Source organism: Gavialis gangeticus, unplaced genomic scaffold (assembly GCF_001723915.1).
Source record: "Gavialis gangeticus isolate Ggan-Ray unplaced genomic scaffold, GavGan_comp1, whole genome shotgun sequence".
Lineage (NCBI taxonomy): Eukaryota > Metazoa > Chordata > Crocodylia > Gavialidae > Gavialis > Gavialis gangeticus.
Genome location: NW_017729031.1, coordinates 72,580,789 through 72,594,831, shown reverse-complemented (window position 1 = coordinate 72,594,831; position 14,043 = coordinate 72,580,789). Strand labels below are relative to the sequence as shown.

The 14,043-nt window shown below is 38.6% G+C and overlaps 1 protein-coding gene across 2 annotated transcripts in view; it reads right to left on the bottom strand.

Moving 5' to 3' along the window:
• NAB1 (NGFI-A binding protein 1) overlaps nt 1-14,043 on the bottom strand; it is a 33,688-nt gene that overhangs the window by 7,528 nt on the left and 12,117 nt on the right. For both annotated transcript variants that reach the window (XM_019523107.1, XM_019523108.1), the window contains exons 3-5: nt 12,479-12,612; nt 11,021-11,072; nt 1,865-1,975 (exon numbers count right to left, since the gene is read on the bottom strand). In XM_019523107.1, the coding sequence (XP_019378652.1) occupies nt 1,865-1,975; nt 11,021-11,072; nt 12,479-12,612 (297 nt within the window). The remainder of the gene's footprint in view (nt 1-1,864; nt 1,976-11,020; nt 11,073-12,478; nt 12,613-14,043) is intronic.

Genomic DNA, 14,043 nt, shown 5'->3' with positions numbered 1-14,043 from the left:
GGGCCCTGTGGGGGGCCATTAATTTTAATTATATATTTTTTTTTATCAGAGAATTTGCAATTTTTTTTTTAAATCAGGAAAAACCAGGATCCGTGGTAATTAGGAACAGTCAGCATAGATTCACCAAGGGCAAGTCATGACCAACTTGACTGCCTTCTATGAGGAGATGACTGGCTGTGGGAAAAGCAGTGGATGTGATATACCTTGACTTTAGCAAGGCTTTTGATACAATTTCCCAAAGCATTCTCACAAGCAATCTAAGGAAGTATGAGTTGGATGAGTGGGCTGTCAGGTAGATAAAAGACTGGTTGATCGTTGGGCTCAAAGGGTAGTAACCAATGTCTCAATGTCTAGTTGGCAGCCAGTATTGAGTGGCATGCCCCAGGGGTATGTCCTGGGACTGGTTTTGTTCAGTATCTTTATCAATTACCCACAAGATGGAATGGAGTGCAACCTCAGCAAATCAGATGACACAAAGCTAGGGGTAGTAGATACATAGAGGGTAGGGCGAGGATTCAGACAGACCTCAATAAATTGGAAGACTGGACTAAAAGAAATCTCAAGAGGTTCAATAAGGACAAGTACAAAGTCCTGCACTTAGGATGGAACAATCCCATGCACTGCTATGGGCTGGGGAAGCAGCAGCTCTGCAGAAAAGGACCTGGGGGTTACAGTGGACAATAAGCTGAATATGAGCCAACAGAGTGTCCTTGTTGCAAGAAGGCTAACAGCATACTGGGTTGCATTAGTACACGTATTGCCAGCAGAGCGAGGGAGGTGATTATTCTCCTCTTCAGTACTGGTGAGGCTACATGAGGAGTACTGTCTCATTTTGGGCCCCCCACTACGGAAAGGAAGTGGGCAAATCAGAGACAGCGCAATGAAAATGGTTAGGGGGCTGGGACACATGATGTCTGAGGAGAGGCTGAGGGAACTGGGCTTATTTAGTCTGCAAAAGAGAAGACAGAAGGAATTTAATAGCAGCCTTCAACTACCCAGTCTTTCCTGCCCAGAGCAGGGGGGTTGGACCTGATGATCTCATGAGGTCCCTTCCAACCCTGCACTTCTGTGAATCTGTACACCTGAAGAGCGGTTACAAAGAGGATGGAGCTGAACTGTTCTAAGTGACAGCAGATGACAGAACAAGGGGCAATGCTCTCAAGTTGCAGTAAGGGAAGTTTAGGTTAGGTATCAGGAAAAAACTCTCACTAGGAGGGTAGTAAAGCACTGGAACAGGCTACCCAGAGGTTGTGGAATTTCCGCTCTTGGAGGCTTTTAAGACCTGGTTAGGTAGACAGAGTCTTGGCTGGGATGATCTAGTTGGGGACAGTCCTGGTTCGAGCAGGGGTTGGACTAGAGGACTTCCCTGATGTCCCTTCCTACCCTAATTTTCTATGATTATTTCAGTTAGAGGTTTATTTTCTCATATATAGCTGCCTCTCTCTTGGAAATGAAATGTAAGACTCCAGTATCTGCTACTTTATTAATTCTTCTGTGTACTACTCTATTTAGTCTATTTACTGAACGACTTAAATGTTGTTTGAAAATGGTAATACAACAGAAAAGAAAAAGAGTACTGTACTGACAGTATCATATCAGCTCTGAACAGGAAACTGTGTGTTATTCTTTGCTTCCTTACAAGAAATGAAAATAAAGCTGTATCAGTACAGCATAATCATTTAAAAAACTATAACCAAATGATAAACTGATTAGATAAAAATCAAGGGCAAGCAACTTTCCAATACAGGTGGTAATGATTTTAACTATCAACATTTTACACTTAAAATTAGCCTAAAAGCAACAGTTTCTATTCTACTGCACAGCATCTCAAGAGAAACTTCACAATATCACATGGTTTGTTTACCTGGGAATTAAGAGCTGCTGAGTCCTCACTTTTTCCTTTAGCCAAAGCAAGTGGTACTTTATCTTGCTGATAAAGAGTCTGGACAGTGTCCTGGAAATCAGGATAACCATCCTGTTGAGCAAAAACAAAAAACCCCCAGGCCATTATTTTTCTTTAAAAAGAGAAAAAAGATGCGACAAAGTAAAATATTCTTTAATTCCTGTGAAAAATTGGGACATGGGTTGAAGACTCTGGAAAGAGAATTACATAAACTATGTTTTAGAAACAGTAAGAAACTACAGCATGGCTGGTACAATACATATCAACTTGTTTCATCCCATGCCTTACATTATTTGTGTGCAAGTCCACAGTAACACCTTCAAAGCCAATGGACTTAGTCTTGACTTAAATCAGTATAAGAGAGCAGAATTAGACCCTGTAGCATTTTTTTTTTTTAAGTTTGCATCTAAAACTTTTGTAGGTTTTTTTCTCTCTCTTCTTTATAGAAATCAACATTATTTATGCCAGTCATTAACAAAATCAAAAACATGAGTGACCATTTTCTATCTGTAACATCCCTGATGTTTGCTACATGTTCAGACTAAGGGCTTAAAATTGATCCTGGGTGAACACATACATTGAGATGTATTCTACAAAAACCCTCAACAAAGGCTGAATTTAATAGTCTTGAAAATTGGACAGAACATCACAAAAATTTAAACACACTGCACAGACACACGGTTATCTAAAACTGACAACATGGATCACTACTGAGCAAAATAGTTAAAACTTTATACATTATAGAGAATATAGCTGGCCTGCTGGAAGGCCCAAGAATTCTTCTGTCTCTAATTTTTATGACATGTAAATCCTGTCTTCAAAAGGAGGCTAGACAGCCACCTAGCTGGGGTCATTTGACCCCAGCATCCTTTCCTGCCCATGGCAGGTGGTTGGACTAGATGATCTGCTTAGGTCCCTTCCAACCCTACCAACTATGAAACTACATGCGTCCTGCGACTCTACTATGCTATTTGTTCAACATGAAACATTCCTGCTTCATAACAGTGTACAAACAATCCTCATGTAAAGCAGAAAAATGCCCTATTCCTTCAAACACAAAAACTGAACCTTTTAAACCACATATATCTGCTCTAAAAATAGCTTGTCTTAAAGTAAAAAAACAACAAGTAAATAAAATAGAAAAATTAAACAGGTGTCATAAAATAAGTATTCTACACTTGTTACAGTAAAACACCAACAAATGACATGACTGCCACAAAGCAGACAAAAGGAAGATGACTGCCTGATCTAAAATCATCCAAAACATAGTCAGCCATTTTAGAACAAGTGGGAGTCATGGATTATCATTAGCAATATACAATTTCTTTTAAACTAGAAGTTGCAGAAACAAGTGGAAACAGAGCAGGAAGAAGGAGGTATGGTGTTAATGAAGCTTGCATCAGGAAATTAGGGCTATTAAAATCAAAATTTTCTGAATGCAACCCCCACCCCCCAAGACATCAAATGTGGAAGATCCTTAGAAACTGAGATAAATATCAGTGACTTTAACTAAACTATGAAAAGCTGACCCTCCTGCTAGTCAAGGTGTGATTTATGCCAAAGCCTATGAGGTGGTGCATGCACTTGGCAATACCAAATACACAAGCAAGTTGGTACTTTGGTTTAGTGAGTTGGGTGGAGAGGTTTACGGAGTGGCAAGGCTTCTCCTGATGCAGCCCAACTTTTTACGTCAGCACTCTACTGTTGCACTCCATTCAAATAAACAGTAGCAGATTGGGCAGACAGCAAATGCTGACCAGATCCCTAATTTTTTTTTTTTTTTTTTTTAATGCCAGGAAATAAGAGAAAAGCAGATCTGAATGATCACAACAGGAAATGAGAAGCAGCAGATAACATAATACTCTGTGGAACAGCACATACACAGTTTTTAAGTGCAAAACCCTGCAGGGAACTGGGATGCTTATGACACAACAAATCCAGTTAAAAAACAAAAACACCACCACGGCATGACCCAAAGAAGACCTGGTTATTAGTCCAGATAGGATGATATCACAACTTCAGCCACTGGATGTCTGGGTGAACAAGCCATTTAAAGATCAATTTATTTATTTATTTTTTAAAAATCAATCACCAATGACTTGCAAATAGTACAAAACAGCTAAATGCTAACTGACCAAAGACTCTCTATATATTTCTCTCATGTGAACAGACTGTACAGGATTCTACAGACTGTAACACGCACCTTACAAAAAAAGAAAAAGAGCACTGCATTTCTAACTGTAGCCAGGCATACGCCTATGAAGCATGAGCTATGGGTGACAAATAGCACTATAATTTGAATCAAACATATGCTATCCAAAGCATAACCAAACTGCAGGGAAACTGTGGATATCAGCTTGGCCATTTTCAGGGAACCCAAGTCAAAACTACAGAGATATGACCAAACAGCAAGCCAACGGCCTGTATCCTAAATACTCTGTTACAATTGTATCCAAAAATATTAACTGAAAAATATAACAACTGAAGTGACCAAATGCATTAATAGTTACTTTCCTATAATAAACGTATTTTTACTAACATGTTCAAATGATTATAAACAGAAAGGCAGCCTTGAGGATGGAAAGAGCAAAGCAGCCCTTGTTAGGCCACAGTTGGTAAACAACTGACCAAGGACCAAAAGGCAAGCCATAAAGAAGGTAAGAAATCTGCTCTCTCAAAAATATAAATTTCAATTGATTAACAAGATCTTCATTAAAAATTATCAGATGATTAATAGACTGGGGTCAGAGACCTAAAAATAAACAGCCTTAGCTAAGTTGATCCCTTGACCCATTTTCAAGGGCTACTAAAACCCGATTCCATCCAGTTCCAAAAGTTCCAGTGAAACAAAGAAATTTAAATAAAACCAATCAAAGATCAATTATTAGCATGTCAAATCAGCCATCTATCAATACTGGGCCTGGGGCAAGCAACAAATTGGACCTTTCCCAAAGCTCAGAAGGAAAAAAACCAACTCAGCAAGAGTCCCCAGGAAAGCCATGACACCTGGCCAGCAGACCTGTTCTTCCTGAATCCAAGGCTGCGTAAGCACTGTCTTTATTAGTACCAATAAGCCTTTGCTATCATATATCCTAATAAAGCTTTTGAGTTGTGACTGGAATGGGCTTATTGACCAATTAATCTCACTCCTAACAAGTCCAATCAAAAGGTAACATAACCACCTTGACTGAACAGAAGATAACACTGTCTGAGAGATATTAAGTGATAAACAGGACTCTTCTCCCTCTTAGAGGATTACTAAGAGACTTTGTGCTGCTGTATATATAGAATTTCACTGCCAGGAAGTTAAGTATTATTGTGGTTATGTTTATAAATACAGTAGCTTGCCCATGCACATAAAAGTTTATATAACTGCATCTTTACTGAAAAGCATTTTTTCCTTAAACTGAGCATTAAAACATGAAAATGCATCTTAAATTTGAGGGTATTTGAAGGAATATGGTAGTATCATTATTGCCTAAGAACTGCAGTAGGAGGAGCATTAAAACACATAAGAGGAGACTGGAGAAGTAGCATCTAAAAAGCAAACAAACACAGCTCTCGTAAAATTCATCCTAAGTAACATGCACCCTGGTAAATTTAGGTAGGAGGATTAATTTAATCTTTTGCTGCTTTGCTGCTTCTATTCAGGCACATGCATGCTTGTGTGCCACAAGCATGCATGTATATGCATGCACAGATTGGCTGCGCAGATACCTTATAATCCAGCAAGGAGAAAAGGTAGCCTTCGCTGTTGATTACAGAACAACGTGCTGCTACTTAACAAAAAGGCCTGTGTACAATCTACATGGTGGCCTACACTACAGTTACATCTTATAGCACATCCATGCTGCATACTTGACCAAGCTTTAGATTAGTAAACTAGGGTACTGGTAGCAGTCTAGTCACAGCAGCATGGAGCTCAGCAAGGACCAGAAACCATTACACAAGAAGCAGGATAAATACCCAAATACTGTAGTAATCCAGGAGATCTGCTTCCCCTCTACACAAAGTAACTCCAAACAATTCAGTGAAGCCTCTCTTTCTCCTCTGAGAAAATCATGAGACCCTCAACTGTTTGGTAAAGCATTACTCCCCCAATATATTCTTAGCATTAAAACACAATCTGTACCACTTTGGAACAATGACAATTCCCCACAAACCCACACTCTTGGAAACAAAATTTGGAAATGCTCTACAAAAATTGGCCACTTTAAAGTGAGATCTGAATTGTGTCCACACATGTGCATGCACATATGTATTAAGATAAAAACTTTGAATGTACAATGTATCACTTGGACATGATTACACGAATCAGGTAACTGTGTCCTATGTAATAGCTCTCCAATTATATGTCAGTGTAAAAATGAAGGCCATTTTTCAAAAGCTGGTTCTTAACATATGCAAGTTTCTGTTGCTTCCCATTACCCTTGCATGTTTTTCTTCAACTGCAATTTAATTCTGGACCACCCTTCCTGTTGTGTGCTCAACTGCAGTATTTTTTCAGAGCCCTAGGATTAAAGAATGGGGTGGGACGAAAGAGGTAAGCTATTCACTGGGATGCTTGTCCAAGACCTACTCCTAGCTAATTTCACCTCTTCCAGTTTCTCTTCTTACCAGGGGTCTGAACTACTAATGTGCATGTTTCCCCACATTATTACTTGGCTGCTTTTAAAGGGGGTGTTCAAAAGTGGTTTTATTTATTTGATTTATGCTGTCCTTCCAAACAAGGGCTCAGGGTGGCTTACAATAAGAGAACAGATTAATTTATAAAACATGTTTTTGTAAGTTTTATTCAAAAAAATATAAAACAAGGTTTCTTATAACAGATGTTCTCAGTCCCACATGTGTATTTTCTTTCCCTCTAATGACACCTGTCCTACACAAGCAACAGATTATAACGGGTCTCTTCTTCTAAACTAGGAGAGAGAGAGAAACTGAAATCCCAATGCCATCGCACTGGCCCTGACTTTGCCAACCTGCCTGGCAATAATGGCAGTGGGCATCTGCTTCTCCTCTTCTCTCCCTCCCTCAGAGCTGCCATGAAGTACAGATGTTTTCTTTGAGTCTCCTCTGCAGTCTCCCATTCACCTCTAGGCCCCTGAGGGCACTCCTACTAAGCTTTTTAACTGCTTAACTTTTAACAGGCTCTCCCATTCCCCTTCTTCCCCCTGTTAACACCTCTATTCAGCTGACAATTCCTTTGTACTATCAGCCTAAAGCAGAGCAGGAACTTTTTAATTTCTCTTTTCTTTCCTCTCCCCTCTATCAATACTATATTTGGAATGGAAATCTCTTCAAGCACATATGACAGAGGCAATAATGATGAATAGCCACCCTGTACATGTCTCCGTCTATCTCTGTGCTTTTTATGTGATATACCTGTGACTGTAGCGGCGACTGACAAGGCAAAACAACAACTCACCACTTTGAATCACATTACTACTGACTCATCCGAGATGACAAAATAAGGGGCATCCCCACCCCACTACAACCTTCAAGGAATGAGGTGGCTGATGAGTAGGAGGGTTTGCTGCTTGCATCCTCGTTCTTCCCTCCTGCTCTTTGTCCAGAAGAAACATTTAAGAGTCACAGCACTTCACTTTCATTCATTCTGCATCCCATCCCAACCAATTCATTCTATTCCTTCTCCCACCTCCTCTGCTTCTTTAGCCTGTCATTTTCTTGATTTTTTTTTCTTTTCTTTGTACACTTTCTCCCACAGCCTGCCCACCTACTCTATCAATAAAAGGGGGAGACCACACGGGGGAAGAGAAAGGCTTTTACAGGTAATTTAATGTAATTCGTGGCATTTGGTTTCTTTGTAATGCTTGTGTGAATTCAGTGCTCAAGAAGAGGAAGGATTTAAAACAGTGGCTGGAGCTAAGCAATGTGCAAGTTTGCCCACACATCTTTGCTAGCACATCCCAGGCCTGACCTTCAAAATACCAAGTTCTCTCTCCCTGCTCCCCATAAAAAGTCATCTTGTAAAGCTGTCTTTCACACCACACCAATGCAAAATGGGTGCTAAACCTTTCAAAATCAGAAGAGTAGCATTTTACACCATACTTCTTTAAGGGGTACATGACCATCTAATAAGCAATGTAATAGTGGATCAGGTCACAGAATTCCAGCCCTGCCTAAGGGAACAAGTGATTTTACTTTTGAAAAAAATACAGACTTAGGCCTTACAGCTCCAGAAGTGAAAAGTCAGGTGCTTTCTGTTAACCCACTATACTATCTCATCTACTATATTCAGGGACAGGATATGCAGTAGCACAGCTTTCAAGAGCACTGATACAAAAATGGAGAGAGAATTCTGTAATTTCTCTTTATGCCTCCACCTTTCTATAGAAAAACACTATTAACAAGAAGTAAATCAACAGTAAAATGTAATAAACCTGCAGATAAAATAATCTAATAAACCTCCAAAGAAAACTTGTGCAACAGCTCAACTGCATATTTTAGGGGGAAAATGACAGAAATGTTAACAGTAAGAGCCACAGTCTATTATATAGTGAAATAACTGCCCTGCCTAAATGCTACTTACATGATAAGGCTCCTGAACATTCAGTAAAGAATTGTGGTAAAGCAGAAAGTGCCCTCCTTTTGTCAGCTCTAGCATATTAGTTGGCACTACAGTATCATTATTGAAAAAGTGTTTTGGGTACATTTATGCAGAGCAGCATTACGATTTAGACATGATTATTTTGTAGTTTAGGACATCATCTTCCATAGAAAGAAATTCACATGCATTTCAAACTACTAGTATTTTAAAATAAGTAGAATGAAAGTGAACATCTTTCTTCAGAAGTTTTAAGCTAAGAACACTGCAACAATTAAGAAAATGCCCTGCATTTCACCATTCTGTCTATGTCAGAATGCACCTGTGGGCATAAAAATCTTATCCCCCAAGAAGCAACCTGAAGTATTGGCTCTGGATTTCTATATTTGCCATGTTGCTTTTATGTGAATTGCTAATAGCAAATTATAAGAGAATATTTTTTATTTCAGATGCTTTATCACTGCCAGCTGCTACTGAACAAAGAAAATACTTTCTAATGGTTAAATCTACTCAATTGTGGATTATTCTCCCAATAGAAGCAGGAGGAACTCCACTTCTTATGTCATTCAATATCAGACTGGACAAAAAAATACCTAAAGAATAAGTTGTGGGGAATAACCCAACTGTACATACTAAACAAGAAAGGTGGATTAGGTGACTTAATATGGTTTTCTAAGGTCTCATTTCTCATTTTATAATGCCGAAAATTCAACACAGGTCAAAGGAAATCTCAATGCATAACAGAATGATATGGTAGATTTACAGGTCTTGTGTTGCAAGTAAACCTTTGGTATGCTTACATTCTTCAGATCTTACATTTACATGCAAGTGTTCAGACATCATCAAAACTTTGTACAACAAAACGAAGATGAAGATTACAAGTGCACATGTATTGGCAGAATTGTTAAGAAAACTTTTATTCATAGCTGGCTTTTCAGACTAACTACACTCTTTTAGTTTTGCCCACTCGGGAGCTGCCTTTGCATGGGTAACTAAAATGTGAAGCCTTATGCTACTACGCAACAGTAAACATCACTGAAGGAATTAAATATGAAAAATGTTCCCTTCCAAGACATTGCAAGGCTGTATTATAGTTATATGGTAAATACTATAACCCCCATTTCCTTATTACATGCTAGTTTAATACAGACTTAAAATACCTAGCATACTTTAAAATGCTGTACTATTTATTTCAGTGGCTGGTATCTACAGCAAATCATAGCAATAGCAGACAGACACCCAAATAGTAGCAAAGAGGACAATCAGTTAAAAATAAGTGAAAATAAGTGAAATGATGATCAAATCAACCACATTGGATACATGTGTATATATCAGTGTAATCAACTTTTTTTAAATGGCCTTAACCGCCTTTCCAACACCAGAAGCATAAGAAAAAGGCACTAACACACACACACACACACACACACACACACACACACACACACACACACACACACACACACACACACACACACACACACAGTGTGTCTGTTCATAATATTTCCACTTCTAAATAAGAACTTTGCAACACGACTTTTATTTAAGTCACATGTGCTGGTGTATGTTAGTTGTGTATATATGCATATAAACACTTTGTAGAAGGGATTATGAAAAGTACTATCAACATACACAACTATCAACAAACACTGAAAAGTACTATCAACATACATTGACACATTCAGATACATAACAGTTTTAGTGATTTACATAACAGGCCTACATGACCAATACCTTACCATCAATTCCTACACAGAACTATTCAATTAAATCAATGGGCAGTTATGTATTGTGTACTTGATCCAAATCTCACTGAAGTCCCACAGACTTCAATGCAACAGATTCTGAATCAGATGAGATAATAAATCAGTGAAAGGATATTCTCTGTGTCCTACAATGAGAAGCGTCTCCCCACCCTGCTCTGCTCCCCTCCAATAAAGGAAAGCATATACTAGGAGAGAATCTGCTAAGTTGATTCATAGATCAGAATTCTGACCCATGTTTTATAACCTATATAAAACTAGAGCCTAATGCACCTCATTTTATATATTATAATTTTTTTAACGGTGTAACCCCCCCATCTAAGTTCTGTCTGCCTATCCTACCTTAGTATATGCTTATCCTACATCATGTATTTGTATATTGTTTCCATTTGTGACAATCATACCTAATTTAAAAGATAAAGAATTACATCTAAGCCCTCATAGGTATTTCCCTGAGCCAGTGAGAGATAAGGGTGCAAATCAAAATGAAAGACCTCAGTGGAAGAAAGTCTCCATGAGGAACTCCTTGCATACATTCTGCTTCATTAGCCAGGTAGATTTCATCTCCCCATTTCTTGGCAAAGGATATAGGGACTACAAAAAAGAAATCCTATGGATATTTTGAGATCTGTTATCACAAGCAAAATACATATTTCTATAAAAAAAATACTGCAAGAAAGCAGGATATCTGTGTCTCACATTCTCTAAACCCTATCTGTAAAATATTGTTGAACTAAAAAGGCAAATCAATTTTTGCATGTAAGTTCACCATGCAGGGTCATAATGCCATACCTCTAGCTTAATTCTCTTTGGTGAAAGCTCATCTCTTTCTCCACATTTAGATCTAGAAGAAAAAAAAAAAGTCAAAAACCACAAGTCTACTTAGACAATCTTGTCATAAAATGAAAAGAAAGCGACTCAGTGTCATCCCTGCTACAACTCTCATGACTTCAGCAAAGCTACAGTAAGGATTAATTTTAGTAGACTAATGTAGGGCCAAACCCTACATCTCATTCATGCAATTAGTCCTACTGAATGTATTAGGAGTGCTCATCTAGCCACCTTTGAAGGACTGGATGCATTGAAGGGTAAGCAGATGGAATTCAACTATGGGCAAGGAAGTTTGGTCAGTTAAGATGCTGTATTAAAGTGCTAAGGTGTTCCATTTGGGCTGATCTGCTGTTGGGCAGAGAGGCCTTTAACTAGGGAGAAGGAGAGTAACAGGATGAGAGCAAATACAGACAAGATCATACAGCGAGACGAGAAACATACCAAAAGCACCTGACATATTAAACTAAATTAAGGTGCAATTAATCCCATGGGCAAAACTCAGATATGCTGTTCTTTTGAACAGAGATGAATTTCACTTCAAAACAAAGTTTGAGAAAGAACATAATGATATGCTGTTGGCTTCAGCTATGCAACATGAGGGAAAGCCTTAGCACATCTATGGTACGGGAGGAAAAAGCAACTGAAACGGGGGGAGGGAGGATACAAATTGTTGGGGGCAAAATTCTGAAAAATGACAATATATTTACAAAAATATGGAAAATGTTATATCAAGGAGATATATTCTAAATATTACTATACAAAGCTACCAGAAATGTCAATTATATTTATAATCCTATTTTAAGAAATCTCTTAATACTATAATATAGATAATCTGATATAAAAATCCATCATGCTTCCTTTACTGTAGTTTCTTTCCAAATCAAATAAAGACAAATCATCAATTTAGATCTGGTCCCACATTTTTATTTTTTAACCATGCCAGTAAAACCACCCATCACTGCTTCTGCCTTTTGTATACAGATTGGATTAACAGGATTCAAGCAACTGTGTTTAGGCCTCGGCCACTGTACTCATTATATCATATCTGAATTACAAGTTTCAACAAACATTCAAGAAGCTTTATTCTCAGAGATGGTATACTGAAAGGGGATATACCATTCCTGAATCTGGAAAAATAAAGGGCAAATGAAAAGGTTAGAAAGCCTACATAATACAATTGATAATAGCATTAGGAAAGTTCCATGATTCATATAGTGTTACTAAAAATATCTATTTTATGCATCTATCTGCTCCCTCCCCACCTTATGCAATTGTTCTTCTAGTCACAAAATAAGACTGAGATTTTTAATGCTTCCAAAGCAAAAAAACCAAAACAAACAAACAAACAAACAAACAACCCCCCCACTACTAAGCTGGTTCACTACACATGAAGCTTCCCCGAATTAATTAAAAGCTTACTTGGTCGTCCTGTAAGTATACTTGTATGTAACTTCTCGAGAGATCTGTCGAGCTAGCGCAAAGAGTTCATCTCTCCTGGTCAACAATGCATTATCTTTTACACACAGCTGAGCGGCTGCTTCATTAACTGTTAGCTGAAAGTAAAACACAAATAGGATTCATGATTTTTCAAACTGCCAACTGCTGACCCTTATAAAAGCATCCACTCTTCAGAAATGATAATGGATTTCAATGACAAGTCATTTACTTATAACTGTATGCTGAGCCTGTGCATGCTTGTCTTCCCAGATACTTGCCAGTTCGGAAAAGAGATACAAAAAGATGCAAGAACAGTATAACTTATACTTTAATTATAAGATGTCTTGATATAAGCTACTTGTACCAAATCCTAATATTAATTTGATACCAACACAAAAATGCTGCTCTTAATGTTTGAAGAATTTGGCTTTCAAACACGTTTGACAGAGGATACTATTTTTATAAATGCAAGTGTGTAAAAGTATACACAGGGCTTGAAAACCCACTGACAGTGGTAGGTAGAAAAGCTTTCCTGAGTGAGTAAAGGCTACATTTCCCACCTTTAGGGTTGTGAAGATATTCTTCAAATGTAACCAGGCCCAGCAACATCACACTAAGCCTGCTAGGACTGCAACTCAGTGCCTCTGTTGCTGCTAATATATCCTTACAACATGGAATTAATAAGGCTTGTCAGCTTTACAACTGGCAATTAAAACCCTACAGGAAACACTGCATTTATTCTAAATACCTGTTTCACGCTACGGCTGACTGAAAAGCCCATGATCAACATCAGAACAGACACTGAAGTTACACAGGGACAGAGAGAAATCAAAACTCAGCTGCTGGAGAAGCTGTAGATTCTCTTTCATCTCACAGCAGCCACGACAGGAGAAAGCATTTCGATCTATGTTTCAGAGAGCGAATCGCACCAATATCAGGCACTCCAGCAAAAGGAGTCCCAGAAGAGACCAGAACCAACACCTCTCAGGGATCTCAAAATGCTTCCCTTTTCAAGCAGCTCAGTTTTCAAGAGACTGAACTTCTCACCAAGGCACGAGCCCTACATTCACTGGTGGCATCCTCCATCTTGGCATTTTACATCTTCCTCAGGCTTGTTACCTATAAACAAGTATATTTCTTCAAAGCACAGTCAGCACATTTATTAGGGATCTAGTACTGCCATTTTTCATCTACATCTATTTGTATGGTCCAAGCTCTTAGGGAAGTGATGGTTCTCAACTATGGTGCCACAGCTAAGATCTTTTCAGGTGTGCTGTGGCATGCCATGCAATTTTAGCACTGTTAGGTGTGCAAACATGACTCACAAGATGAACCCAAAGGGCTCCTACAGACATGCAGCGAGGCAGCTCCAACATGCTGTAAATCCAGCGTGAAGCACACTTGATTAATCGAGTTGGCTAAAGCACAGAAGTTAATGCACTCCAGCAGCCTCCAGTGTCATGTGTATCAGCATCCCTGCACTGAAAAATGGCGGTGGGGCACTTTGAACTAAAGCTTGTTCGATGAGCTTTAGGTCAAAGTGCCCC